The sequence below is a fragment of the Eleginops maclovinus genome, chromosome 1 (assembly GCF_036324505.1).
Source record: "Eleginops maclovinus isolate JMC-PN-2008 ecotype Puerto Natales chromosome 1, JC_Emac_rtc_rv5, whole genome shotgun sequence".
Taxonomy (NCBI): domain Eukaryota; kingdom Metazoa; phylum Chordata; class Actinopteri; order Perciformes; family Eleginopidae; genus Eleginops; species Eleginops maclovinus.
In genome coordinates, this window is record NC_086349.1 from 12,170,628 (window position 1) to 12,198,398 (window position 27,771).

Below are 27,771 nucleotides of genomic sequence, written 5' to 3' on the forward strand. Positions count from 1 at the left end.
AAAAAGATATAAATGAATTTGCGTTTGATTGTGGGAAATAAGTATTTGATCCCCTTGCAAAACATGCCTGAGTACTTGGTGGAGAAAGCCTTGTTGGGCAGCACAGAGGTCAGATGTTTCTTGTAGTTGTTCACCAGTTTTGCTCACATCTCATGAGGGATTTTGGTCCTCTCCTCTGCAGATTTTTTCAAAATCCTAAAGGTTTGGAGGCTGATGCTTGGCAACTCGAAGCTTCAGCTCCCTCCACAGATTTTCTATGTGATGAAGGTCCGGAGACTGGCTAGGCCCCTCCATCACATTAATGGGCTTCTTCTTTGGCCACTCCTTTGTTGCCTTGGCCGTATGTTTTGGGTCATTGTCGTACTGGAAGACCTATCCATGTCCCATATTCAGTGTGCTCACTGAGGGAAGGAGGTTATCAGCCGATATTTTATGATACATGGCCCCCTCCATCATTCCCTCGATGCGATGAATCGCCCTGTCCCCTTAGCAGAGAAACCCCCCCAAAGCATAATGTTTCCACCTCTATGCTTGACGCTGGGGATAGTGTGCTTTGGGTAATAGTTAGCATTTCTCTTCCTCCAAACACGACATGTGGAGTTAATGCCTAAGATCTTGATTTTGGTCTCATCTGATCACATCACCTTCTCATAAGCCTTCTCTGAATCATTCAGAGGTTCACTGGCAAACTTCCAGATGGCGTGTACATGTGCCTTCTTGAGCAGGGGACCGTGCGAGCGCTGCAGGATTTTAATCCATTACGGCGCAGTGTGTTACCAACAGTTTTCTTGGTGACTGTGGTCCCAGCTGCCTTCAGATCATTAACAAGTTCCTCCTGTGTAGTTCTTGGCTGACCCCTCGCCTTTCTCATGATCATTGATACCCCAAGAGGCGAGATCTTAGATCGTGGAGACCCAGACCGAGGGAGATTGATGGTCATTTTGTGCTTCTTCCATCTTCTAATAAACAAACCAGTTGTCTCTTTCTCTCCAAGCTGCTTGCTGATTGTGTTGTAGCCTATTCCAGTCTTGTGCTGGTCTACAATCTTGTCCCTGATGTCCTTAGACATTAATTCCACCATGATCACAAGACCTGTCTCTGGTCTTGCCCTCGGTGGAGAGGTTGTAATCTGATTTATTGACTGTGTACAGGTGTCTTTTATCCAGGTAGAGAGCTGATATCAGGAGTACTTTCTTAAAGCAAGGGGTCTTATTTAACCGGTCCGTGGGAGCCAGAATTCTTGTTGGTTGCAAGGGGATCAAATACTTATTTCCCCCAATGAAATACAAATCAATTTATATATTTATGTTAATTTCTGGATTTTCTTTTTGATATTCTGTCTCTCACTGTTAAAATAAATCTACCATTAAAGGATAGACTTTTCATTTCTTTGTAAGTGGGTAAACTTACAAAATTGGAAGGGATCAAATACTTATTTCCTTCCCTGTCAACATATATGTATATATATTTGTATTTTTTTATCCTCTGGATTGTGGGAAGCAGTATTTCAAACACTGTCAGTACACACAAACTGATATATTGACAATAAAGTTGACTTTGACTTACAAAGTGCTGGTTCGAGTGCAGAGACGTTATAACGGCACAAGGTTTTTATCTTAAAATAACATTAATGGATACATGATCATGATGGATTTATTAATAGCATTGTAATAACCGTCAACTATAATTTGCTCAAGATAATATAATTTTGCTCAATTGTTGTAAGCCTATTAATGCTATAATAATGTAGCATTTTAGGTAAGTAATTGCTCAGCTGGTTTCCATGACAAAACTATGAAAGCTTTTATCTGCTTTTTATCCCCTTTGTTCAAACTATGACCTAAACATCATGTAATTTCCTAAAAAAGTTAAACACTTCATCATTAGGTCCACCGCTTTGAATATCTCAGGACCCTGAAGTGCACATATATGAATTTAACTCTACAGGCACAAGGACCCAGCATGCTCCTGGGCTGCTCAGCCTGCAGGTTGTGTCTGGGATATTTGTCCAAACAGGAGAACATTCTTGTGAGAAAGACGGTAACATGGAGCAGCAGTGGTCAGTCTGGGCACTGATGTTTGCACTCAGTGCATTAGTGCACTTTGACATAGTTTTTTTTGCAGATGCTGATGGCAATTTAACAGGTATGTTTTTTTCAATCTTTAAAAGTTCAATCTTCAAATGTGTTGTTTGTGCGCTACATTCCACAGGAAAGACAATTTCATTAATGTATTCCAAGTTTCCACAGTTTATCGTTCTCCTCTTCTGCTTTACCGTCTCTTTCTCTCAGCGATTCTTCCCAAACCAGGCCACTGCCCACGCCTTTTGAATGTTATCCCATCACATAAGGGGTGTGTGTGTGATGAAGACTGTCCTGCTGACCACAAATGCTGTGTCTTTGACTGTGGAGCTGTGTGTGTCCCTCCTGCTTTCAGTACGAGCTACAAACCTTTTCTCAAGTGGACAGCTATTTAAACATCTGTTTAACTTTTTCACTGACATGGGAACCAAGAATGGACAGGTTCTTGTAACAAATTATGCTTCATCCCTCTGTGTATATATTATTTTCTCTTTTTCCTACAGCCAAGCCAGGAGTGTGCCCTCGCAGGAACTGGGGCTCAGGAATGTGTGCTGAATTTTGCTCCAATGACAGTGACTGCCCCAATGATGAGAAGTGCTGCCATAATGGATGTGGACATGAGTGCATTGCCCCGTACACAGGTTAGATGTGAGCCAAATCCTCCAAATGTTCCTCTGGCAATGTTTGAGTGATAAATGTGTTGACACTGTGATTTGCCTCTTCAGTGAAGAGGGGTCGCTGCGCTTTTCCCCAGGGAACCCCCATGTGTGCAGAGTACTGCTATCATGACGGTCAGTGCCAAGGAGAGCAGAAGTGCTGCAAGACAACTTGCGGCCACGCCTGCAGCGAGCCCTGCTGATTGGACATTAAGGGGACCCAGCTGTAGTTGATAACAAGACAGGAAATGTATCGTGTTCTCTTTTTCAACTCCATAAAAGCACCATTTGGAACTATATTACAGCATTGATTTGCACAAAGTTGAATGGTTTTGGGAGGAGAGAAATTTGTCCTCCAGATATCGTTAAGATATTATTTTATGCACCTGTACTTTAATTACAAAAATCTCAGTATTTTACTCTTCAGAATAAATACAGTAGTGAAGTAGTTGGCAGGGTGCCATTCATAGTCTTCAAAAACCCTACATCTTATCTTTTATATATTATACAATCTTATTATAATATCAATAACATCTGAGTTTTTTACAGGTTGTGTATATGGGTTTTGATATAATATCTACTAGTATAATCCAAATTGATGAAACATGTACTGTACAACTATACGGCAATTTTTTGTATTTCAACCAATAAACATGTTTTCAGAACTCAGGAATGTCTTATGTATTTCTCACCCGGCTGGTTATAGGTCTTGGGTTTAAAAGGTCTCTTTTGTGGACTTATTAGGCGAGAGCTGGGCTGAATAAACAAAGATGGAATATGCCAAGAATGGAAAGTGCTTACTGGCAGAAACAACACTATTAAAAGAGATGGCCAAGAATGTCTGCTACACAAAATCTTAAACACACCCTAGCTGTGAGAAGCCACTTATCATTCAGGTTATGCATCCTAAACAGACTGTTTTCTCTGGCTGTGTTTATCTTCTTGATTGGAGAGAAAACATAGTTTACAGTTGAGCAGACATTAACATCATTTAGGTGGAATGCTGCTCTTTCCTTTGTTTTTGTTCCATGTTGCCAAATGTAAAGGAGTGAGAATCGCTGACCTGCTAAACACAGAGACGTCTGTGTTTGTTCTCTCGGAGTCTGCCAGAAGTGGGGCCAAGTTTGTTTACACAGAAATGTGGGCGCTCGGTGGGAAGTAACACAGCTCTGATGCAGTTTACACTGGAGTACCTTATTTTTCAGTTAGAAATGTAGATATAATCAAAGAAAGATGTTTAAGTTTATTGTAAAAGCAACAAAGAACATACATTTCGCCAAACACACAAAGTACCGCTTCAAACATTCGGTGCACATTTCCCAGCCAGTGTACCAGAAAGGACGGACAAACAAAAAGTTTAACAAACAAATGCATGGTAGTGTTTCATGGTAGGGTAAAGTCTTTTCCATGGTAGGACTTCTTTTAGCTAGACACACCCAAAGTGCATTGAACTAATGAGTGAGTTAGGCCGGCCAACTAGAAGGCAATATATTACGAAGAGACCTTTAGACAATCGTGTTCATCATTCAAGCATGCATCCAAAATCCAACGCAAGTGCCAAATAAATGTTTGGTAAGAAGACTGTCCCTTTTCTGTGGAGCAAGTAGTTCCAAACAAGCAATGCTATTGTTAAGACAGATTTTGATTACTTTTCATAGATTTTGTGGGCATGTCTTCTTCTCTTATATATTAAAACTACTATAAAACAGTTGTCGGATACCACAAATGATTTAGGGAAGAATAAATATAAGGGCATACTACTTGGTTTCCCATAGTAACATTTTGCTGTCTACATTATATATTCTGTAATGACTTTTGGGGAGATGTGACATTTCGAACTGAGTAATTAAATCTCTAAACAAAACAACAGGTAGGAATAGAGTATGAAAACAAAGGTCATCATTCCTTGTTCTATTAAGCTCTAAGGCTTTTTATGATGTGGCAGGCAATCAGTTTCATATTTGTAGAAACATCATCTTACCCTCCATTGTAACAAAATGTCTCAAATATTATGATGTAATGGAGTTGTGGCTTAAACATAAAAAAAACCCACAAAATATTTTAACCAACCCACAGTGACGCGCTATCCACTGCAGCGTAGTGCATAGCTTTGGTTCCTTACAAAAACAGAGCTCTTACTTTCCGTCCAGGTAGAGAAACGTCTTTAGGTTCTTGTCCTTCACCGGCATGAAATTATCCTTCCGAATAATTTTATGTTAAATAAAAAACGATTTGTTGTCTTTCATTTCAAAAAACAAACCTTCAAGATGAATGTTTAAAGAAACATTCATAGCAGTGCTCGACTCAGTCCCTGAGCTTCACATGTTTACCTGTGGTTTCACCAAGAGGAGAACGTCCTTCCTAAAAGCAGAGCCAGTTGGCCTTCTGTCCAGCCTCAGAGTGGCGGTACGCCCCTCATCTTGCGGATGATGTTGGCTAACCGCTTGGCCAATCCCGGGCTGGGCTCCTCTATCTGGAAGCTCCGGGTCAGTAGGTTGTAGAGGGAGCCGTAGCCCACGGCAACCACAGTGCAGGTCAAGCAGATGACGTTATATGGCATGCTGAAGTCTGGAGTTGGCAGGTTGACGAGCAGAGGCTCTGTGTAGACGCGCACAAAGTAGCTGGACTCCTCTTTACAGGGGAAACTGGGGGAGATGGGAAATTATAAATAGACTGTACAATGTGTTCCTCAACATCAGAAAAACAAAACACTCATTACTTACAAGCTGCTGAAAAGTGGCCGATCCTGCGTTATGTTTGTATCCATGGCGACAATGCTCGGTACAAGAGAGCTAATTACTGAAGACCTAAATGTTGAAAAAAAAAAAAGGTTAGTCATTTCGAAAGAGACAAAAAAACTAATTAAAAAAACATTTCCCTCTTACAGCCCTTAAACTCACGCTACACCACAATGTGTGAAAGGACACAGATGACATAACAGTAAGAATAACTTTCAAAAAACCCAAGGACGCCTTACAGTAGGACGAGGGGTCTTGGTGGAAAACAAATGAGAAGATAACAAAAACAACAGAAATAAACAAAGGCTGGTCACAGAGATGTAGAGAGTTGATTGAGTTAATTGAGGCTGATAGCATGACAAACAGATGTGTTTTGAGTTCTTAGAACTTGTGCTGCGTCTTCTTTCTGGAAACAATAACTTTGAATAAGTTTACATACCCAACATAGAAGCCGTGGTTGGGATCAGGGGTGTATTCAGTCCACTTGAGCAGAGCCCTCTCAAACTCCACTGTGACCTCAGTGACGGAGTTGGGAGGAAGCTGGACGAGCATCTCCAACAGGTGGGGCCTCTCGCGATCCTTAGATGGCTCGTAGTGGATGTAGCCTGGTGCAGGAAGAAGAGTGACCATTAATACACCATTGTAATGTTTATGCTAACCCTCTGCAGTTTCACATGTTTTATATACATATATGAACAATGTGACAATGAAACTAGAGGACTGAGCCTTTTCACTTTGACAAAGAAGCTCTTAAATTACTGCAGCTTTTTCAGAAGCAAAAGATTTGATCATATCTATTTAAGTCCCTCTTTTCACTGATTTCCATTAAAAAAGAAAGAAAGATCGTAAAATACTTAATGTTTTAAATCCATGAACTGTTCAGTACTTTCAGTCGTCGACATGCTCAGTGAATAAAAAGCAAAAGGGACGAGAAAGAGAGTGGCAAGAAAATAGGGCTCATGTTCTCCTCCCTCTGGTGAAAAGAAGCAATCACATGAAATTACATAAAACAATGATTCCTGTAGGGAAGCTAATGTCAAGTGTATAACTTGTGTAGCTACAATAATTAACACATCTGTGAATAATCAATAAAAGCAGTGTAATTAATAAATTCAAATCTTGGGCAGAAATGTTCTGTTGATATCTGTGCTCAAGACCACGTATACTACCTACTAAGTCATTCTGACATAAAAGTACAATAGTCTAAAAAATATTTGGGATAGTCAAATTAAGTACATTGAGAAATGTCACACTTAATGTTTACTCTTCATTTAAGGCTGCCCTGGTTTTCTAATATCTCAAAAAGTAAACACTTGTGAGTTTCTATCAATAATGTACCAATCGTAGAAAAATTGTTCCAGCTTTGGCGCAATTGTAATTGTTAATTTCAGACTAATAGCTCTTTAAGGCGTGTAGCACAGTCCTCCTCGAAGTGACTCACTGGGTTTGTTGTCCTTCCCCTTGCTGGTCACAGTGAGGGTGTGGATGTAGAGACGAAGGTACCAAGGCACGGAGTCCAGCAGCAGCACGGGGAACGACCTGTATGGGTGGTTGTTGTACATCAGCGTGTGAATCTCTCCTGTCTGCAGGCCGTACCCAGCCACATAGCGCTCAGCGTGGAGCAGGGGACGCAGCATCCCTCCTTAAGGAGGGGAGAATGAGATTGAGTTTTAGTATGAGAGGTTTAATGGTTAACCATATGGGAAACATTGAGACAATTAAATTCGCAAAGTTAGAGAATATAATTTATGACCATTAAAAGAGAAATCAAAAAATATGACTCAAAAAAATCTGTGAGTATGACTAATGCTGAGAAATTAGGGAGCCTCTGGGAACAAATAGAAACAATGTGTCTTCTGTACAAAACATAATTATCTCAGACACAAGAAGTGTTTTCTTATTTGCCTTTTTGGCATGAATAAATGTTTTCTAAAAACTGTCTCATGTTGCAATCTTAAAGTGACTTCAGCTGCTGCTCGTTACTGACTTTCTGTCCCAAAACAGAGAACAGGTTGCAAAGGAACAGATTGCAGATAGAAATTATTATGCAAACTCAGAAAATACTGAATAGCAGAACAGAAGATGTAGTCAAGAGAGCGATGACAAACAGATGCAGTTCAAAAATGTTTGTTTACTCCTTTATAATCCGTCTGGTGTCATGTGAGACTACTGTATGTCCAGTCTCTGGTCAAAAGCGGTGACATGCTCTGCTGTTCACACTCACCCACACTGGATTTCCAGCGGATCAGCAGGTTGAGAGAGCGCACAGTGCCAAAGGTGGTTGGCTGCGTCAGATCGTAGACGGAGAAGGTTCGTCTGTCCCCGAGCACCATCGCCTGGCTCAGCAGGGGAGTGGCCGGGCTCAACTCAAACAGCTCGCCCTGCAAAATGACATCGAATTTCTCTTGAGTTGCAAAACCCATACACACTGTAAAAGATAAAACCTATTTCTACGTCTGATCAAATCACCTCTAACGGTACCATGTGGAGTTTTCTTATAGCAAAATAAAGTTGAGTTTACATTCAATGTCACGCATTGTTCTACTGTAAATCCCTGACTCAAACAAATGTGTGCAGTGCATTTTTTTCCTAATCAAACAAAGGAATGGCGTTTATTTTACAAAGATTAATTGTATTGAATAAATATCCTGCATTGTTAACATCTATGCTTTCTTGGTAGCAGTCTTCTTATTCACCACTTTTGTTGGCGCATTGCAGCACATTTTGCCAGCTCATCAACAAACAGCTCCATAGCTACTAAAGGTCAACAAATTCAAAGAGGGGTTGGGGGTCACCCTGGTAGAGCATATGCCCCATCTGATAAAGCTTAGTCCTTACTGGCCTGGGTTTAATTTTGATCCGCCGCCCGATGTATTTCCCCTTTTTGCGTTTTTTCTTGCTATAGAAGTCTGTCAAAAATGTCATCAATTAATTATTTTATCCTAAAGACATTTGTGTGAATGCTCAGGAAAAAACATAATAATTCTTAAGTTATGGTCGAAGACATGTTTTGTGATGTCACAGTGAGCTTTGACCACCAAATTAGATCTTCTTTGAATCCAAGTTGATATCTATACCAAATTTGGATAAATGGCTTTAAAAAGGTGTTCCTTCAATATCGCCTTCACAAAAATGAACAGACGGTCATCTCAACACAGAGGCCCAAAAAATTATTAAACTCCAAAGGTCAGTTTGACCGCAGAAAAAGCATTTTGTTTTGCTTTGGGGGAATTACCAAGACTGATTATTGGCATATTATGTAAGAGTCAAACCTGAGGGTCGTCTGTGATGTCGATGTAGATTTTACTGGAGGAGGCCAATGGACAAGCTTCTGTCAAGGTCCGAGAGAACATCTTAAACAGAGACCACTCTGAAACAACAAACAGCTTAGGTTAAACAGGGCACGGAGGCGTGCGTCCTCATGTGTTTATTCGATTACAAAACACGAAATAACCCAAGAACAGTAATCTTCAATGTGGGGTGTATGCTGGAAAGAATGCACTTTTTCTCACCTCGTTTGCCCTGGCCAGGGGTGTGCAGGTCAAAGACGACATTCAGAGTCTGTCTCAGCTCCCAGGATGTGGTTTTACACTGCAAGTCCTGGCACACAGGTCTGATGTGCACTGCTTGGGAATGAAAACTGCTGTGGAAGAGTTTCTCTGACTTCAACAGGACAGCGAGACCAGCCTATGAATGCAACACCGCCACAAAAAGAAACAGAAGAAGAAACTGCGTTAGCTGTAGTGAGAATGTCGGGCTCATATGGTTTTTCAGACATGGTTCAAGATGTCAGTAGGTATATAATACAAAGAAGTCAACGTGGCTTTTGAAATCTGTGTGGTGTTCTTTTTTGTAGAAAAGACAAAACAAACATAGTCGCCCACCTTGGATCCACATGGCAAGAGTTTCTTCCAGGGTGTCAAATTTTCAGTACAAACAATCTCTCGTGGGAGGGTGGCATAGCGGAGGAAACGGTGGTCTGTCACTTCAAGTTCAACACAAAAAACAAAATCAGTCTATAAATAATTCATCTTGGAACGTCTCTGTAGTACAAGCATGCTGCCATAAGTTATGGCAGTTTGCAATTATACCATTAGCTTTTATGCAGGCTAGTCAATAGAGAGCTTTACAAAATGCAAAGGGAGATTTTCAAAAAAAGCATCACTTTACCGTTGCCTATTCCCAGCGGTTTGAAAGACGCACTGGGCTGAACTGTGTTGGTGGAGTCAATAAAGTTCAGTGAAGCGCAGAAGATTCCAGACAGAACATTTGTCAGCTCCTTCCATGTGCCATCAACACTATAAAAAGGGCAGAAACCTGTTAGAGCATTTTGAAAAAACTGACAAAGCAAGTCCAATGAGTTGAAAAAACTCATTGCCACTGAAGCCCTGCAGCCACCAGAGGGCCGTACTCACTCTGTCACTGAGTCCTGGAACCACACCCAGAGCTCAGCTCCAGGAGGTGCCGGCTGAAATGGCTGCCCCCACTGCATGGTCCTCCAGTAGCCCTGCGTGAAGGAGATGTGCAGCTCTCGCACTGAGAACTTGGAGATGACCTGGCCCAGAGACTTTGGAAACAGCCGGTAGTGGGACACTGAAAAATAAACATTACATTACACAGTGTAGGCTAATAGTGAGCAAAACCATTGTCTTATGATGTGGATGTGAACGAAAAAAAAGGTATTTATCAATATCATCAAGCTATTCAACTTTATTTACAGTTTACAAGTTGTACTAGTGTAAGGCTACATTTGTGGTAAAAAAAAAAAATAGCCTGAATGAAAAGCACTGATCTTGGCACCTTTACTAAAAATGTCATATTAATGCAAGGATCAAAAAATGTAGTATAGTTTATACATGAACACATCTTTCCTGTCGTATATAAAAATGTGCCTGAAAGATTTTAGTAAAGTCTTTTCAGACCTCCGTATGTCAATCAGTAGAGTATGTTAATCCAAATGTCCAAATGAAAAAAGGAATCTAAATACAAAACCTACAGTTTAAGGAGTTCATATTTTCCCAATACTTACCAGACTAAGTAAGGGATCCAGTTCAAAACCTGGATATTCACTTCTATACTATTACACAACTTCCACCAAACACTACAATCGTTTAAATGGAGCGTTTGAATAATAACCATTAGAGAAATGAATATATGTGTTTCTGACTCAAATCAGTGCTAACAGTTAGCTTACCTTTGTTTCCTCTCATGAAGTCAGTCTCCCACAGGGTGCGGAACTGGAAGCTGGCATAAATATCTCCTGAATGCAGCGGTCTGATGACCAGCTCCTCCTTGAAATCGTCTTTAGGCTGTGGTACCGGGGAGGGGGCCTCGGTTTCAGGGGCAGAAGTGTCCTGTGTACCAGCTGGAGCTTCATGGAGTGTCACCTCCTCAACCTCAGTTTCTTCCCAGCTCCTCTCCTCCACCGCGGGCTGCTGGGACGTTTTTTCCGTTGTGTCTGTGGTTGCTTGTGGATGATCCTCGACCGCAGCAGCATGGTGATCAACCGCTGGAGTCGTTTCTTGACTGTATGCGACAATAAACACTGAAACACTACAAATAATCAGCAGCAGAGCCGAGTAGCTGCACCTGTGGGCTGCCATCTTTCTCTTCCGGCGATGGTTCACTTCCGCATTACGCGTCATACGTGGAATAAGCCAATGGGCTGCTTCCAAATATATTTCTGTGTCACTGATGAACCTGCTTTGTCTTAAGCAAAAATATTGCCTTTTTTTGACGTGTTAGAGTAAAATACTACTTTGAAATCGTTATGTTTTGTTTTAAGCAGTTCCTCTAAACAAAAACCTTTTTATGTGAAAGAGGAGGTAGCATATACTGTAGATCTTAATAATGTTTTAAATAAAGAATTTTTGATACAGGGTATTTATACAAAATGTGCTTCCTACAATTTGCAAATTATGTTTTCTGACTGTTCATAGTTTTCTTTTGTTTGCAGTTTCTTAAATAAATGCTCTGTTGTGTTGGACCTCGATTAACATTTTAAATCACAACACATGATAATTGATCAATGCACCTTTTAGGTAATTCCACATGAGTAAAGCCAATGTATGCTATCAGTCTGCCAATGTGGTGCATTTTAAATAATAAACCAATTAAAGGCGATGTCATTCATTCTTGATAAATAAGATATCATAATGATTTCTCAAGTAAATCTGTCATTTTATAGCGTTACTAGGGCTGTTTATCTCTATTATAAAGCTTATAGACACAAAATAAAAGATGCGAGAGGGGGACGTAAAAGGGTACTGATGTGTTCCCAATATGTAATCAGAATAAAGTACATAATTATACGCTCCAAACATCAATGTTTGCAACATGCTTGTTGTGTGTGTTGAATATTTTGTCGTTTTGCTGGACAAGGACGGGCATCATCGGGGGCATATCACCCCTCCCACATCCACACATCGACGCGCGCACACGGCCCAGACACACACACACACACACACACACACACACACACACACACACACACACACACACACACACACACACACACACACACACACACACACACACGGAATTTCAGCTCAGCCATGGCTCTCTGGTAGATGCTCAAAGCGGCGGTTGTCGGAGCGAATTAAATCTGTATTCGCTCGTTGCTTTCCTCCTGACCTTGCCTGCCTCTGGTTGGGTTTTCAATATTTTATTCAGGATTCCTGTGCTGTCTCCCCATGGCTACATCGGATGGACTAGACGGCTGTCTGCAACGAGGCAGATCTCAAAGTGACCCGAACATACTCACCGAACCAGGCATCGATTTGGTTCATGGCACAGGTAAGATATACGCGTCATTGTCTGGATATTATTTTCATATGTATGCAAGTGTTTTTATGTTTCCGCTTCTTTAACGATGCAGCGGTTTCCAGGAGGCTTCATCGCTTGCCCACCGGGATATAGAGTAAGGGATAATTAGCGCATATGCCTCCAATCTTGGACGTAAAATACAGGCTGTAACACTAAACCGCGGAGCAGCAAATTGAAAATTAATGTGCCATATCAGCGCGTCTGTGAATGGCTGCATGCATTATAAAGGCGCCAGTAGCCCATAGAGCTGTTAAAGCTGGAAGTAGTATTTATGAACGCGCATGTATGCCTTTCTAATTCTATCGTGCAACATTTTCAGTCTATATTGCCACATGATAACCTCCCTCTGTAGCACGTAAATTTCTCGTCACAAAATCCGCATGCATGTGTGGTCCATGATGCTAAACTGAGTGTTTTTGTTGTTTTATAAGCCACCATTATCGCCTCATTACTCAGGAGACACATGGGGGTTGTTTGGTGTTAGGTTTTAGTGTTTCAAAGGGCACATGCACAGGTTTTTTTTTTTAATGAAGCCCTTCGCTCTGACCCTGGGTATTGACAGCTTTGTCTCCCCCACCCCCTTCACTCTTCCCCACACTGAAATGATCACTGTTGTGATCAATGAACGAACGTCCACGTGACTTAGGCTTTGGGTGGAAATACACCAATTCAGCACAGCCTTTCAAGCGGTTCACCAATCCATGCCTCCTGCAGGTGTGCTTTCCAACATGGAACATTTGTTTATCTCTGGTGTGGTCTGTTAGTCATCCCTTTGCATAAGGAATAATGAATTGGTCTTTCATTAATAAAATGAGAACACCAGGGAGCAGTCAAGTTCGGCAGTACCCTGATGAACTCCTGCAAACAGACTTCAGGTGGTTCATGTGCTTGCTGTGAATTCTTCTCGCTCCACAATCTTTCCTCCCTTGCAAATACATTGTTAGATTTGTATGTAAGTGAGGCTATTTGTGGCCACCTTGTGTGGGCTTAGAAAGAGTCATTTGCTATACTCCCACGCATGGTGAGTTTTACGCACATGAAGAATGCTTGATTGGATGATTCAGAAAAAAATATCCACTGTCCCTCAACTTTCAACTGTTTACTAATGAGGCCGGTCTTTTTCACATCTCTTAAATCGCACCTGTCTGCAATCATCAACTGCCCATGGCACATTTTAATGGACACTTGCTGAAATCAACCCTCCTGTGGATGATTTAATTCACACGTTGTTGGATGTGATAATGTCACACTGGGTCTGAATAAACAACACGGCAGTCTGGTAGATCAGCCATTGCAAGTCTTCAGAGCTACAGCTATCGGGGAACACTGAATATCCTCCTCTTACGCTCGAATATGCACAACTGCACTACTGTCAAATATGTGGACACAGTTGTCAATACACTGCAAGGACAAAGTCAGTGTCTGGTGACCCAAAGTACATAAAAACATGGCCCATCCCCTCTGCGTGGATCATCATTGCGATAGCGTCTGGGACACCAGTCTTTGCCAAAGGATTACTTTGGCAAAGACTGCCTTTTTCCCCTAACACAGTGGCCTTTGCAGCTGCAGAGGCGGACACTGTATTCATCCTCCTTACTCATCACTGAGGAGAAGAGTCAATAGAGACAGAAGTCACGGATGCACATCAGAGAATCCTAGCTGTGTTTTCTCTAAATGAAGGTGCAGTTATAATAGAGCAGGACAAATCCATCCTAACAACAATCCAATTGTACTTCTTATTTACAGTGTTGAGTATCATGTTCAGGTTTATCTCTCATTATGATTTCTAGTATTGTTGTGATAACTTTTTTCTGAGGTTTTGTCCTGAAATCTGATACAAGACATCCTAGCTTGAGCGGTTGCTGTTATATATATCAAAGATATTTAGGGACACAAGTCAAGTCAAAGGGGCTGTATTGTAAAAACATGTTAAGTCAGTTTGTCCAGACAAGGACCTTTTAGATTGTCCTGCTAATGAAATGCCACTTTCACTCCAACTTACACTTAGTCAGCGCAAAGTGTTGAACAAGGTAATGGTGTGGAGAGGACACCTTGAGGCTTTGCGGACAGGGAGCGTGTCCAAACAGGGCTGTCCCTGTAGCTTCATGCCACTTCATCATTCCACTGTCCTAAAGAAAGATGTAAACAGCAAGAGAAGCGAGGTATATTTCGGCAGGAAGTTTGAAAATAGTTACATCAGACCAGGGCGCTGTGTTTGCGAGACGCTAGTGATAAGATACGAGTCATGGTAAAAAGATATGGATATATTGTGATACTGTAAAACAATACACATTTTTAATCATCACATTTTAGGTAAACTGTAGTATAAAAAACACAACCTGTTTGCATACAATCTGAGTAAAAACTGTTACTGTTCTTTGCAATCAGCACATTAGGATCAGAATGTATCTCCATGCCGGCGACATCCAACATCATAGCACTACTTTTTGTGCAATCTGAGCCACTGTCACAATATCACAATACTCAAGTGTATCAATATTCTCCTACACCGCTACATTGGACACAGGAGAGTAGAATGGGAAAATCAGCAATAATTCAGTTGATATACACACATTCAGACATCGCTGCAACTATCAGTTATTCCATCAGCTCAGATTGAAGGGTAAAAGTGCTTATCACAATTTACCATAGTCTAAGAGGATGTCTTTAGGGGGCTTGCCAACATATGTATTGTACAATGACATAAAACAGAGAAAGGCTGTATATTTTTGCCCCCTTTAGAAGCAGGAACGGACATTTGTAAGTAACTTTAATTTTTTGACAATCTATTTATTTGATTTATTGACTCTTGGTTTTAACATCACTATAGCTGCAAATCACCAGCAACCCACAAATCTTGTAATATTTCATGTCTTTTCACTTGCCCTGTCTCTTGAGCAGTCAGAGCACAGGGTAAATGAAAGAACAGTGTCCACAGAGCCTACATTTTGCTCAAGGCGACTTCAGCCTGGTGGATCTCAGCTCACATGGCAGATTAAACCCTTGAACAGTCGGACCCAATTTGTTCGGTTATAGGAGAGTGTCTCTTACCACAAGTGCCCCACTGATCAGGGGTCTTTTTGGTCTCATCCTCTTCCGCTGGCCTGACTGATACCTGGGTAATCCTGTCAGATCTGACATCAGAAGAATCTCTGAGGATTGTAGGTTTAAGTGGAGTCCCCCTAATGAACAAGTAGACACATCAAACCCAGTGAAATGGGATATTGAGGCGTTACGATGACTCACCCCAAATCAGAGCAGAGCAATGTATTAAATATAATACCTCCAATATACTCGTGCCCTCATGAGTAAATAAGGGAAAATCTGAGTCAGCGGGTATTGTATAATATTTCCCCCTTGCATATGCCAATGCTTTGTTTGAATCTATCTGTCTGTCTGTCTGTCTGTCTGTCTGTCTGTCTGTCTGTCTGTCTGTCTGTCTGTCTGTCTGTCTGTCTGTCTGTCTGTCTGTCTGTCTGTCTGTCTGTCTGTCTGTCTGTCTGTCTGTCTGTCTGTCTGTGTGTCTGTCTGTCTGTCTGTCTGTCTTTCTGTCTGTCTGTCTGTCTGTCTGTCTGTCTTTCCGTCCCTCCGTCCGTCCGTCCGTCTATCCAGATTTCAGATATGATCCCTTTATTGGGCGTGGTTCCTCATTCACAGTCAGCCATGTTGCAACGCCATTTTTAAACAGTAGCTTAGGACAAGGACAATGCGAACACTGGCTTTATAGGGCCTTTCCACATTTTTACACTAGTTGTCTGACACCTATTTCTTACACCTGCCGCCTTTTCATTTGTTGCTCCTAAAATAGTGTTATGGTAACAAAGGCCCACGAGCGTGGTGAAGGCCCCGAATAATTCTATCACATAACTAGGGTTTTCCGCACAGCGGCTAGTTACCAGAGTTGTGTAAAGGAGACAGGAATGGTATTTACTTTAAGCTAGATGCTACCAAATCCTAAACAATGTCCCTTTAAATCCCTTTGTACTGAATATCTTTGACTGAAGACTGTTGGATATCAAGTCCCTTAATAACATCACTGGAATTTGGAAAAGTTATATTCACATTAATAAATGTATTTTGACATTTGACATTGATACATTGACATTGTATAAAATGTTCTTTAGTTGCTCTCGTCGAAAATACACACATATGTCGTAGCAAGATTTAGTTTTCAGAAGAAGAACCAGCACTACATGAAGCCTGAACTGATTTAGGTCTTTCTTCCTTTTTTCGGTATCAGAGCTGTAATTCACACAAGCATCACAACTCACTCCTCATGGTCACCCTGAAGGGACTGAGTAAGTCAAGGCCACCTGTTAGTGGTAGCCAAAGGAGAGCAATTAATTTCCATCTTTCTTGATGCTATAGAGGTCCCCACAGGGGCCAAGGAGAGATGCTTAGCCATCTAGAGTCTGAGAGTAGTAACAAGATATCTGCTGTCAGGAGCTATCCTGAAATGTTTACTGTAGTATTATTAATTGATGTGGTTGAGACTGTATGCTTTAAAGCTGGCACTTTGAGAAAGTGATACATATCTGTTGATCCATGACAAGAGGCACTGACTTATTCAGTTATTTTAAAGTCTGATGCTTTAATTAGGGTAGGCCATATAAATAAAAGTATTCTAAAACATTAAATGCAGTATGAATCTGCCTTACTGCATATAGTCAATGGCACTAAAAAATATGAACAAAAATATTTCAAAACACAGACTTCTGTATGGGGAACAAGGAGTCTAAATGGTTTAATTAAAATGATATGAATCATATGCTGTGACCTTTACAGTCTTTTTTCAGACTTTTCAGATCAACATGTTGGCGTTGACTCTACGCACATACTTCAGTTAAATATAAACCTGAGGAATATTGTTAATTCATAGTTTATTCACTCTGGTTAATATCTTAGAGAATCTATTCTCTTTTTACTGTTTCAAAGTGTATTTTCCTTTTTTTATTTATATAAGTACGTTTCTTCCGATTCAATTGAAAAATGGCATGTTATAAATAATGAGTTCGGAATGTCTATTCTTTGACTAGTTAATTGAAACACTTGCCAATTAAGGCACTTTGTCTCATTAATATAAAATAAACAGTGCCATAAAATCACTGATTTGCAACACTGCCAACATTGTCTTAATTCATTTAAGGATTTAGCATAATACCTTTGTAGTATAGCAATATGTATTTACTGGAGGAAGAATATCTTTATTGTTGTCTTTTACCTATGGCTGCAACTAGCTACTGTATATCCATTCCGCCTATTGATTAGCCCATAACCATCCCAAATTAATATGTCCTGTTTTTCCAATCATTTGTCTTAAAGTATCTGTATTCAATCTACAATGTTGTGAAACACAAAAGCAGCCTAATTTTACATTTGATAAGCTGGGGCCAGCCAATGTTTAGCTTTGTGTAAGTCTATCTTTCTCCTTTCTGTCTGAAACATCACTGCATGTTGTTCCAACTGAACTGTCACAATGTGGATCCACGACCGCTGAGTAGTGAATGGGGATAAGCTGCATCTGGACGCATTGTTGAGCCCCGCTCTCTGCGGACGCCTTAACTCTCTTTCAGCCGCCCATGAAAATGGAGCACAAAAATGACAAGAACTACAAAAGCCCTACATCATGCCTGCTCCCTGTGGATGTGGGAGCACATTAGGCATTTGACAGTGTTTGAGCCGTGTGTGTCTGCGCCTGTTGTTTGCGTGCGTACACCTGCATGTTTCTTCTTTTGGCAGGTGCATCCAAGTGTGCATTGATCTGCAGGAGAACTGGCAGGCCTGAGCAGACTTGTGCAATGAAAGACATCGCAAAATCAGAGCCAAAATATGCAGGAACCAGACAGAAAGGCAGTTGGAGAACACAGAATTAGGACCCAAGCAGACTCAACATATTTCCCCAGCATAAAGGAAATATGTAATGGTGCTATTTAGCCTTTAGAGACTAAGGTTAAATGAAGTTCAGGAAGTTGCATGCACTATGCTGTGAAGGGTAAAGAGCTAAGACAGGAAACACACTTTGGAGGAAAGGAAAATACCAGGAATCTGGCAGAGGGAAAAAGAGCAAGAAAAGAAAGTGATGAGGTGAAGGCTGCCTCTGTTGGAAAACTGCCAAGAAGCTGTCCCTGTTGCTAACTGGCCATGTTGAGATGATGGATAGTCTACAGCAGACCATTAACAAAAAGGCCATGGATGTATGGCTCTGATTTGAAAAAGCGTCAGCATGAGCAGCACTGGATAGTTTCCCATGGATCCTGTTTAGACTTTAACGTGCTATAGAAATCGGAACTACTTATTTTGTTACAGAAATAGGAAAAGATAGGTAACATTTCAGTTGGACTAATTATTTAAATAATGAAAGTAATGTAGCACTAGTGTCTTGCATTGAACATGTTCCTCTTCTTCTGTATGATGTGGACAATTTATAATTATTTGCTACCATATTAACACCACAATTTATGTCCTTCAAACTAGGAAAGCCATAATCGTATTGTACATTTTTCAGAATAGCAACCCAAAACATTCACTCTCCTTTTATTGGACTGTAGCTCTGGTTTTGGTCCATTCCCACTGCTGCTTTAACAACCAATTGCTCCGCTATGTTCACCAGCTAGTTTCTAAATGTGTCTGTCTGCTATTTGTTGCTGGGCAGGTAACCTACAGTGTGTTTTTAGAGTTTTTAGAGCTGCCTGTTGCTGCCAAAGGCCAGTAGCGAGAGGGAAACAAAACAATACAATTGCAGGAAATAAAACAAAAACAATGACCTGCAAAGCTAGGTTATATTCAGTGTGTGTTGCATGCAGCTTATTCAAGTATTCATGTGATCTATCAATATATAAAAAGTGCTTTTAGTATGTCTTGCTTCCTCCTCCCCAAGTCAGTAAGTGTGTAACATCAGCAGCACACCCTCCCCGTCTCTCTCTCACACAGAGACACTCATAAATCGATGTTTTTTACCCTCACACCTGTTCTTAGCCACTGTGTCCCACTTTCGTAACAAACCTGCCAGATTCAGTCAGAGATAGATGAAGAGGGCAGAGGGGAGTCCCCGGCCCTATAAACGATAAACGCTCCTGTCTGGGACGGAGAAGAAAAGTGGACAGGCAGGAAGGAGGCATACATTAAGAGTGGTGTGAGAGAGAAAGAGGAAAAACCAGAGGTAGGTAGAGCTTAAAGTAGAGGAGGTATAATGAGGCAGAGTGACAGACTTTAAATCACCGCAGAGTTGAGATAAAGTGGTGTGAGGCCTTCCATAGAGTGACTGTCTGATGGGCACTTACACTATACAGTATTATTGAACATCTCCACCAGGGCCTCTCAGGAGATGGTAAATTAAATACATAGCCAGATCAGATAACTGCACAAGAAGTATTACGGTCATAAAGAGGAAATTAATCGAAGCTTTTCATTGTGTTGTTGGCTGACTGTGTGTGAGGAGAAAAAATAATATTTAAGGGAAGTGAGTGCAGGCTGAGAGAGTCTGTGTTCTGAATTACTCCATTGTCAAATCATTCAATATTCCCTACATAGTGAAAGAACACTCACTGGTTCACTTTATATTTTGAAGTGTGTATTTAAGATTTTGATTAAGGGAAAGAACATAGTATTGTCTAAAGCCAAACACCAAACATTATAGGATATTTTGAGGGTCACATATTGATTCTCAGCTTACTGTTGGTAAGTTAAAGTTAATTCAGGTTTTGAACACCATCGTTTGGAACCATTGCTGATTGTTGTAATGTGATGTAGCCCTTTTTAACATCTATCAAAGGGGAAGGCTGGAAGTGTGTGAATTTAAGCAAAAGTGTATAATATGCAAAGTAGGCAATTTTCTTTTTTTTTTATTATAGATTTATTTGGTTTTTGGACCTTTGATCTGATGTCACACTGTGCTCTGTGAACTATTTATTAGAATTAGCTTTATTTTCTTAATTTGTGACACACTAAAAGGTTTATTAAAAGTGACACAGCTTTCGTTTTGCAACAATATCAAACATTCTGTGGCAATAATGTGGATATGCTTAACACTCAGAGTTAAATAAAATAGTGGAAGGGAAATATATTGCACTGAGGTGCCTATAGGGAGTGATGCTGGACTTGGGTTTTTCCTGTATTTTAGCAGTGATTTCAGCACCATGGAGAGCACCAGCCGTTGCCTTGCAGCAGGCTGCTGAGCCGAGTGGAGCCGTGTTCTGAGAGCTGATCAGTCTGTCCCAGATCACAGAAGCCTCGTCTCAGCCGGGCTCTTGATCTGCCGGGGAGGGGACCCCGCATTTTTCTCTCCTACTCTTGCACCGATGACACATTAGTGAGGAAAGCACATTGTGCAGATCCAGGCACAAATTCCATTAATTTAATCATCCCATACATTCATGTAAGCCAAAAGCTCAAATCCAATCCCATTAAAACTGCTATTAGAACTGAGGCCAAGCCTGTAGTACAGAGTGTGGTCATTATTGATGAGTTAGTGGCTTCTAGCACCTTCTCCATCAACACTGATTCATCATATAACCCAAACCTGTTGGACTACCAGATAATATATGTCAGCAGCATCCCTGTGGCACTGTGCAACTACAGGGAAGCTTTTGTGCTCACACAAGTAAATGTGTTTGTGTTACTGGGCAAAGTGTGTTGTGGACAGTTTTCCCGTCTGCCACCAGTCTCAGCGCTTACAACAGTTTCTGCTGTTCTGACTCATTTTGCTCCCGACCAAAACAGTAGACCATTTATTTCATTTTATATTATTTCAGGAAAGATATACAGTACGGAGATGTACGTGCAAGTGTTTAGAATTAAGTTGGATGCATAAAATCAATACTTTAAGAGATGAAGCATAAAATCAATTTGGCAGCAGAAGCTTAGCTTTAATTACTAAGGTCATAATTTTAAGTGCAGTCATGACTGCTGTGATTATATTACTCACACATTACATTTCCTATCTGTGATCTCTCATTAGAACCAGTAGGCAGTGTATTTGTTTGACCCCTTGTCCTCAGTATGTTCCATCATGTGCACAAGATGGCTATTGACATGGTTATTACATGGTTTAATGATAAATGCCTGTACTGCCTGGCTTGTTTAAGTATATCTGTAAGTCCGTGACAAATGAGGTTACTGGACGGTTAGCACACTGACTCGTGTCTGTTCTGTTTGACGTCACAAAATGGGCCATTGGCGACTGTTCATCCTGGCCTGCATGATATCCAGAACATGGGATAAATACAGCTTTTCGAGCAATAACGCAATGACAATGTCATGCTATTTTGTGTTCCCTGGCAGCTTTGCACACATCACAGTACACTGTGGCTGGGTTTTTAGCCTAAACCACTGCTTAGGCTGGGACATCAACTTGATTTTAGTAGACCCAAGCTGTCCCAGGCTCCTACACTTGAGGGAATCTGAATGCGAGTGGCATTCTTGCCGTGGGAACTCGTTTGGAGATTATAGCGCTGACAGTGGTGATTTGTTCAGTTCCTCTGTGCACCTCCTATTGTCTTTCCTGCCTGGAGACCGTGATGTGCTCTCCTCCCTGTGGAGCGAGAAGCCCTATGGAACTGAGCTATCTGGTTCTATATCAAGTGTAAACACAAAAACATGTAGACAGACTCATGTAATCAAACAGATTGTGGGTGCAGGGAATATTTACTCTCCTGCTCTCCCTCTTTGTCTCACGCACACACTCCAAATGCTTTGTAGCAATGTTTCAGGCAAGAACTAACTACACACAATCGCTCACCCACCTGACTCTGATACTGGAGTCTATAACTAGCCTTTTAGGCAAAGAAATGATGATTAATTCACCTGAGCGTGAACTTTGAGAAACGAGCTGCTACCAGTGAGGAAAGACTGCTCACATTTTGCATTCGCTGCTTTCTCAAAGGAATAAGAAAGGACTGAGATAGTTCTGGATATTGTTCAAGGATGTTTGAATAATATCCTGTTGATAGACACACTGACTGCTGCAGGATAAAAGCTGTGACATTTGTGTTGCTGGGAAAGTCTTTCAAAGCACAAGGCTGCACGCCTCTTTGTTGTCATCAGGGACAAAAAGTGTAACTTTATAATTAGATCATTTCTCTGAAGAGGGAACTCTTTTCCAAGCAGCACTTTTGAAGAGTTGCTGAATGCATCAATATGAATCTTGTAGTTTGTTAAATTAATGTGATAGACTGCAGGAACAGCACAGGGTACAAGGGGTGAACCAAAACTTCCATTACCTGATTGGAGGGAGCTTTTTGATGGAACAGTGTGAGATTTATTTCAACAGGAACACAGTCCAAAACTTAGCTATGTCCTGGAAGTCTTTCGGGACACAGTCACGGTCTCCATTCTTCTTCTGGTGGTTGCTGCTGGGAGCAGGCTGGAATGACATTTTCTGATGCTCACCCTATTGTGTGGGTGACAGGAAAAGCACTTTTAGCAAGAACATTTTCGACCCACGGGGTGGATGAGATGACTGTAGCGAGGCTTTCACACTTGGTCAAAGATAGCCTGTCTTTTTTTGGATAAAATGCAGAGGCGTGTCTGTGTGTAAATGTGTCATGTGTGTAAGTAGTTCTGTATAAAATAGCAGGGGTTGCCTTTTTAGGCTTGAACTGTCAATTACTATCCGGGCCAGGAACCATTTAAAAATATTTGAGAAGCAATAACGTTCACCAGTGCTGAACAATTCTCAAACTTGACATAATTTAGTCCTTTGTTTTTTGAACAATTCTCAAACTTGACATAATTTAGTCCTTTGTTTTTTGAACAATTCTCAAACTTGACATCATTTAGTCCTTTGTTTTTTGAACAATTCTCAAACTTGATATCATTCAATCCTTTGTTTTTTTTACACACTTAAGTAACCTACCTTAATCAAAAATGTACCGTTTTTCTTATTTCACCTGAGATTACCGTAAGGCGTTTTTGTGTGCCATCCTCACTTCGTCTGAGGCGGTCGAGGTCCAGTTGGAAAAAAATGTGGGTGCTGTCGTAGACCGTTAACACTTTAGTCACATTTACATCGAAAAGTGATGATAGTAGATGTGTTGTTTCCAACCACACATTCCTGATGAAGAGAATGAGTTTTGGGGTTTTAATTTGTTGCTTATTTAGTCATAAATACACAAAGTTGTAGATAATAATGTTGCATAAAAATACTTTTGAGATTCAAAACCAAACTTTAAGGGGCTTTAACCTGAATACTATACAAATCCATCGATATCTGAGATACTGCAACTTGTGAGGGAAGAGAGGATGGGATATCACAGGCTGAGTAGCACTTTGTACTTCCATGGCGGGTAAACGTAGCTTAACCAATGTCGCTATTTAAGTTTTGACAAAACAGTTATAATAATGTTGTGTACATGTCCCAACATCTATCTGTCCACCACATTTCATAAAAACTGATGCGTGAAAGCAGAGAAACATATGTGTGTCTTTGTGTCTAAACTGAGAATGAACTACATTCTTCTTGTTGATGCTTCAGCAAAGGCTTACACACAAAGCCACCCACTAGTCCTCATTCTCAGCACAAACATATGGTAAAAACAAGAGCCGCGGGCATTTCCCATTGGCTGCTGGCTTCACTGACATCATTTCACTCTCTTGTTGCCAGAAGTCCACTCACTGGAGTTTCACATTTTTACTGTAATCACTGTGATGATGTGGAGGCTTGACCTTTGCTAACTCATGCCGCCTTACACTGAGGTAATCCGTTTTCCAAGAAATGAGTTTCCTAAAGGAGCTAGTTTTAGTTTCTTTACACCAGAACGCATTTATTACTGTCAATATGGACTACTCAAAATTGTATACAATGTGTTTTATTTGTTGAAGCTGATACACATTTGAGATGTCAGTAAGAGCATGCTCTGATTTTTTTTAATTAACCAACCGAAAAAAATAAAGCTTTAATGGAACGATTTCATTCCAGGTAGGTTGTAAAAAAAGAATGACGCTTTCATGTTTGGAGAAACATCCCTGACTTATGAGGTTCATTGTTGTAGGGAGAATGGACATTAATAAGCATGAACAAAAGGAAAAAAGGGAATGACCTTGTGTGTCCTGAATGGTAGTTTCTGTCTTCCAAAATGCATTTTATAATAAAGCTATGAGGCGAATACACATTAGTAATTTTGTTGTTTTGTATTGCTGTAAAAAAGCTTGGTAGGATGAATATTGGTGATTGGATATATATTCGATTGGACAAGGTTTAGAGCTGTGACAGAATACATTTCATAGAAAGAAAGCTTCATGAGACAAGGCTTTCAGATGTCATTAATGAATTGTAAGTTGGTCTTTGCACTTTCAGAGGCAGAATGGAGTCATTTTGTGAAGCTCTTCATTACTCCCTCTGCTCTTCCATTAATCATTCTACTCTTGATCACTGCTGCCGTTCTTAAACCCAGCCTTTGTCTCTCATTCATACTTTCTTTAATTTCACAGTGCTTTATCCCTTCTGTTCTTCACTCTCTCCCTGCGAGTTGTGAGCTGTGTGCCCTGACTGTGCCTGGCCCCCTCTGACTGCGGGGCTACACACAGATGGCAGCACAGTTGTAAAGCCAGGGGGGTAAAGTGAGGAGGTTATCTGGCGTGGCAGCGGGTAAGAAGGTGGTCCATTCAAGGGCACATTGTCAGTTGACTTGGTGGAAGGAGCAGAGCGACTTTAGCGAGGAACAGAGGCACTGTGGGGCTTGGAGAGGTGATAAGAGTCAAGGATCATGCTGACGTTATTTATAGCAGTGATGAGACCACTGTAGCACGCACAGCGCAAAGCAGGAATGGTTGCACAGTAAGATTTATATGTTTTGTTATTAGCCCCAGGTTTGCCTGCAGCAAGGTACAGTAGTAAAAACCTTGCTAGCAGATGTGTAAGGCTGCAAACTGCAAATGCTAACCTGGCAATGTGCTCACAAAGTTAACGTGCTAAGGTTTAGCAGGTATACTGTTTACCATTAATATTTAAGTATATATTACCATGCTAACATGTGCTATTTAGCCCTAAAAATACTGCAGCTAAGGCTGGTTGGAATTTACTGTGCAAGACAGTACTCCATTGAGTAGGTAAAACGTGTTTGTTTTATATTGAAGCCTCCTAAAAGTAGTAAAATTGTAATTTATGACTCACTTTAAAACCCTCAAGGCCTTTTCATCATTTCATTTCCAGAAATCTGAGTGCTGATTGTGTTTAAGAGGTTTAAACACCTGCTTTCAAAATGACATTACATTTAATTTAGACTAACATTGATACATACTTGAATCCTCGATGTTTTTGTAATGCAGTCTAATAGTGCAAATATTAATAAAATCATTTGTCTGAAAGTGAACTGCAAGATATAAAGTGCTGTTTTGTTCTGATTTGTGTTTTATCACTACAGAGAGAGCTTTAGAAAGCGCAAAGCCACTCCTGCATAGCAAGGCTTTTGCTCATTCCACCTCAGTACTGAAACTATGCCATTAGTACTATCCTATTCCTCAGTGTTAAAGTCTTTCATTGCAAAATCTAAAAAGGTAATTTCACACGTATTCAGAGTTGTTTTCATTGCTTACTCACATACGTTGCCTTGTGATTGCCAGTGTTACAACAGAGCAGGAGCATTGGGAGTTTGGCACTTATTCATTTGACAAAGCATTCCTATTTTAACAAACTTTGAATTTGAGAGACAGACTGTATAAAAGAGCTATTCTTTGTTATTGGTTATTAATGATTTGTAGGTGAGAGTTTTGAAGTCCTAAGTTTGACGTTTTGGCCGTCACCATCTTCCTTTTCTCCATCCTTCCTTCTGAATGGGACCATCATTTACCAAACAATCATGCTGTATTGAAGAAGACATGAAACTAGGGATTAAGACCGTACTGTTTGCCTCATTAGGATAATTCTTACAGAGGTAATAAATCAATTAACAACTATGGTACATTTCTTATAGACCTGTATACAATTTCTGTTGCAAACCACTGTTTATGAGGGGCAAGTTTGAGTCCCTTTCATATTGGCTTAACATTTCTGAACTGATATGCTTTTAGACTTTCTTTATTTAAATTCCTTGCTCACTATAGGCCCTTGCGAGGGGATGTACACATGTGGGGTGAGATCCTAGGCTCCTGAATGTGCTGACATGCTGGTTAAGTGGGTGTGGTCCCTGGTAGCACATTAACACACTCTGATGTAGTTTTCTTGCTAAGTTAAATCATCAAATTGTCTTTATGTATTTACTTTACTTTATTACAATCCTAAACTTTACACAGCTCTAATGCAGCATAGTTTGTAGGATTCAAATTGTATATTTTTACTTGCAGTCGGGATGTGGTATTTGAATTATATTACGTGTTCTGTTGAGAATTTAATCTTTTAACTTGTGTAAATCCGTGACGCAACCATCTCATTGATATTACAGTATGTGCCGACTTATTGGAGATGGCCATGTGCAAACAGCAAATGGGTATGGGGCTACTGCATCAGCATGACACGTGGATTTAATAAATCCTATTTGCATTGCCATATTAATTAGAACCGCCACATGGTGCATGTAGTTCATTCATGCTTGTCTGACACACATTTCGACATATCCTCATCTGTTGGATAAAATAAATCTCCATGTGCGTGCACATGTTTATACCTAATTCTGGTGCACCTGTCATTTTCTCTTAAAAACCACCCTTTCTATGAAAATGAAGAATTACTTGATATGCATTATAAATAGCTGCTCCGTGATTGGACAAGCACAGATTCTCCTGCAAGCTCTTCCGTATAGCAACAGCCCCCTCCCATCCCTCCTCTTCGCCGCTTCTCCCTGGAATCCCCTCTTTCTTACCCCCCCCCCCCCCGGCACCATCCCATCTCCTTCTTTCTCTCTTTCAAAAAAACGCAGACAGATCTCATTCTCCATGTGGCTTCACCCCCTACCCACAATGCACTGCTGCTACTGGCTTTAGATGTGGCATGCAGTGTCTGTGTAGGGGGCTCCTCTGCTCTCCCCTCTCCTCCTCCTCCTCTTCTCTAAGCTACAGACCGACTCTCGCTCCTCCCGCTGGCTCCCACTGCTGCGGCAGCATCTGGATGTGGTCGCCATAGCAACAGCAGCGGGCCTGACCCCACCTCCTCTCCCCTTCTCTTTCCCTACACACACACACACACGCATGCACACACGCACACACACACACACACACACACACACACACACACACACACACACACACACACACACACACACACACACACACACACACACACACACTTTTCCCCTCTCACACAGACACAACGCCTTTACCCCTCCTGCTCCCCCTCTCCTTCTCTTAAGCTTTTTTCTCTCTCTCTGGGTGTGTTTCCTTCGAGCTTGACCTGGATTCTGCGTGCGCCGCTACGTCTGCCACGCTGCTTTTGTGACAGCAGTGATGATAACACAGTGAGCGGGGGTGTGCAGGGTCGACTGACCGGTTTCAAATAACCTTCAGGGTCAAATGTCAAACTGGAAATGACTTCCTTCCATCTCG

General features: G+C 41.0%; 3 protein-coding genes across 5 annotated transcripts in view; 2 read left to right on the forward strand and 1 right to left on the reverse strand.

The window, feature by feature from the left end:
* Positions 1-1,955: 1,955 nt before the first annotated feature.
* wfdc2 (WAP four-disulfide core domain 2) lies at positions 1,956-3,406 on the forward strand. Of its 2 annotated transcripts, XM_063884995.1 has the most exons (4): positions 1,957-2,145; positions 2,292-2,435; positions 2,585-2,722; positions 2,807-3,406. In XM_063884995.1, exons 1-4 carry the CDS (start codon positions 2,046-2,048, stop codon positions 2,938-2,940), a joined length of 516 nt encoding a protein of 171 aa, XP_063741065.1. In that variant the 5' UTR covers positions 1,957-2,045; the 3' UTR covers positions 2,941-3,406. The 2 variants fall into 2 exon arrangements, with proteins under 2 accessions (XP_063741074.1, XP_063741065.1); XM_063885004.1 differs by lacking the exon at positions 2,292-2,435 and having other exon boundaries at positions 1,956-2,145.
* Positions 3,407-3,960: 554 nt separating this feature from the next.
* On the reverse strand, positions 3,961-11,132 carry pigt (phosphatidylinositol glycan anchor biosynthesis, class T). Its single transcript, XM_063885017.1, has 11 exons — positions 10,670-11,132; positions 9,891-10,068; positions 9,646-9,773; positions 9,360-9,460; positions 8,988-9,162; positions 8,748-8,845; positions 7,700-7,856; positions 6,917-7,117; positions 5,915-6,080; positions 5,461-5,544; positions 3,961-5,382 (listed from the first exon to the last, which is right to left on the reverse strand). The coding sequence occupies exons 1-11, from the start codon at positions 11,118-11,120 to the stop codon at positions 5,133-5,135; spliced, it is 1,989 nt and encodes a 662-aa protein (XP_063741087.1). The 5' UTR covers positions 11,121-11,132; the 3' UTR covers positions 3,961-5,132.
* An 885-nt stretch (positions 11,133-12,017) lies between these two features.
* Positions 12,018-27,771, forward strand: part of phactr3a (phosphatase and actin regulator 3a) — a 29,718-nt gene continuing 13,964 nt past the window's right edge. For both annotated transcript variants that reach the window (XM_063885030.1, XM_063885038.1), the window contains exon 1: positions 12,018-12,270. In XM_063885030.1, the coding sequence (XP_063741100.1) occupies positions 12,168-12,270 (103 nt within the window). In that variant the 5' untranslated portion in view covers positions 12,018-12,167. The remainder of the gene's footprint in view (positions 12,271-27,771) is intronic.

Coding starts and splice junctions, on each gene's coding strand:
- pigt (XM_063885017.1), bottom strand. CDS start 11,120: ATGACGCGTAATGCGGAAGTGAACCATCGCCGGAAGAGAAAGATGGCA. Junction 6,081..6,916: donor GGGGAAGGACAACAAACCCA/GTGAGTCACTTC, acceptor TTCCTGCACCAG/GCTACATCCACTACGAGCCA. Junction 5,545..5,914: donor AACCACGGCTTCTATGTTGG/GTATGTAAACTT, acceptor TTCAACATTTAG/GTCTTCAGTAATTAGCTCTC.
- wfdc2 (XM_063884995.1), top strand. CDS start 2,046: ATGGAGCAGCAGTGGTCAGTCTGGGCACTGATGTTTGCACTCAGTGCA. Junction 2,146..2,291: donor TGCTGATGGCAATTTAACAG/GTATGTTTTTTT, acceptor TCTTTCTCTCAG/CGATTCTTCCCAAACCAGGC. Junction 2,436..2,584: donor GTGTGTCCCTCCTGCTTTCA/GTACGAGCTACA, acceptor TTTTTCCTACAG/CCAAGCCAGGAGTGTGCCCT.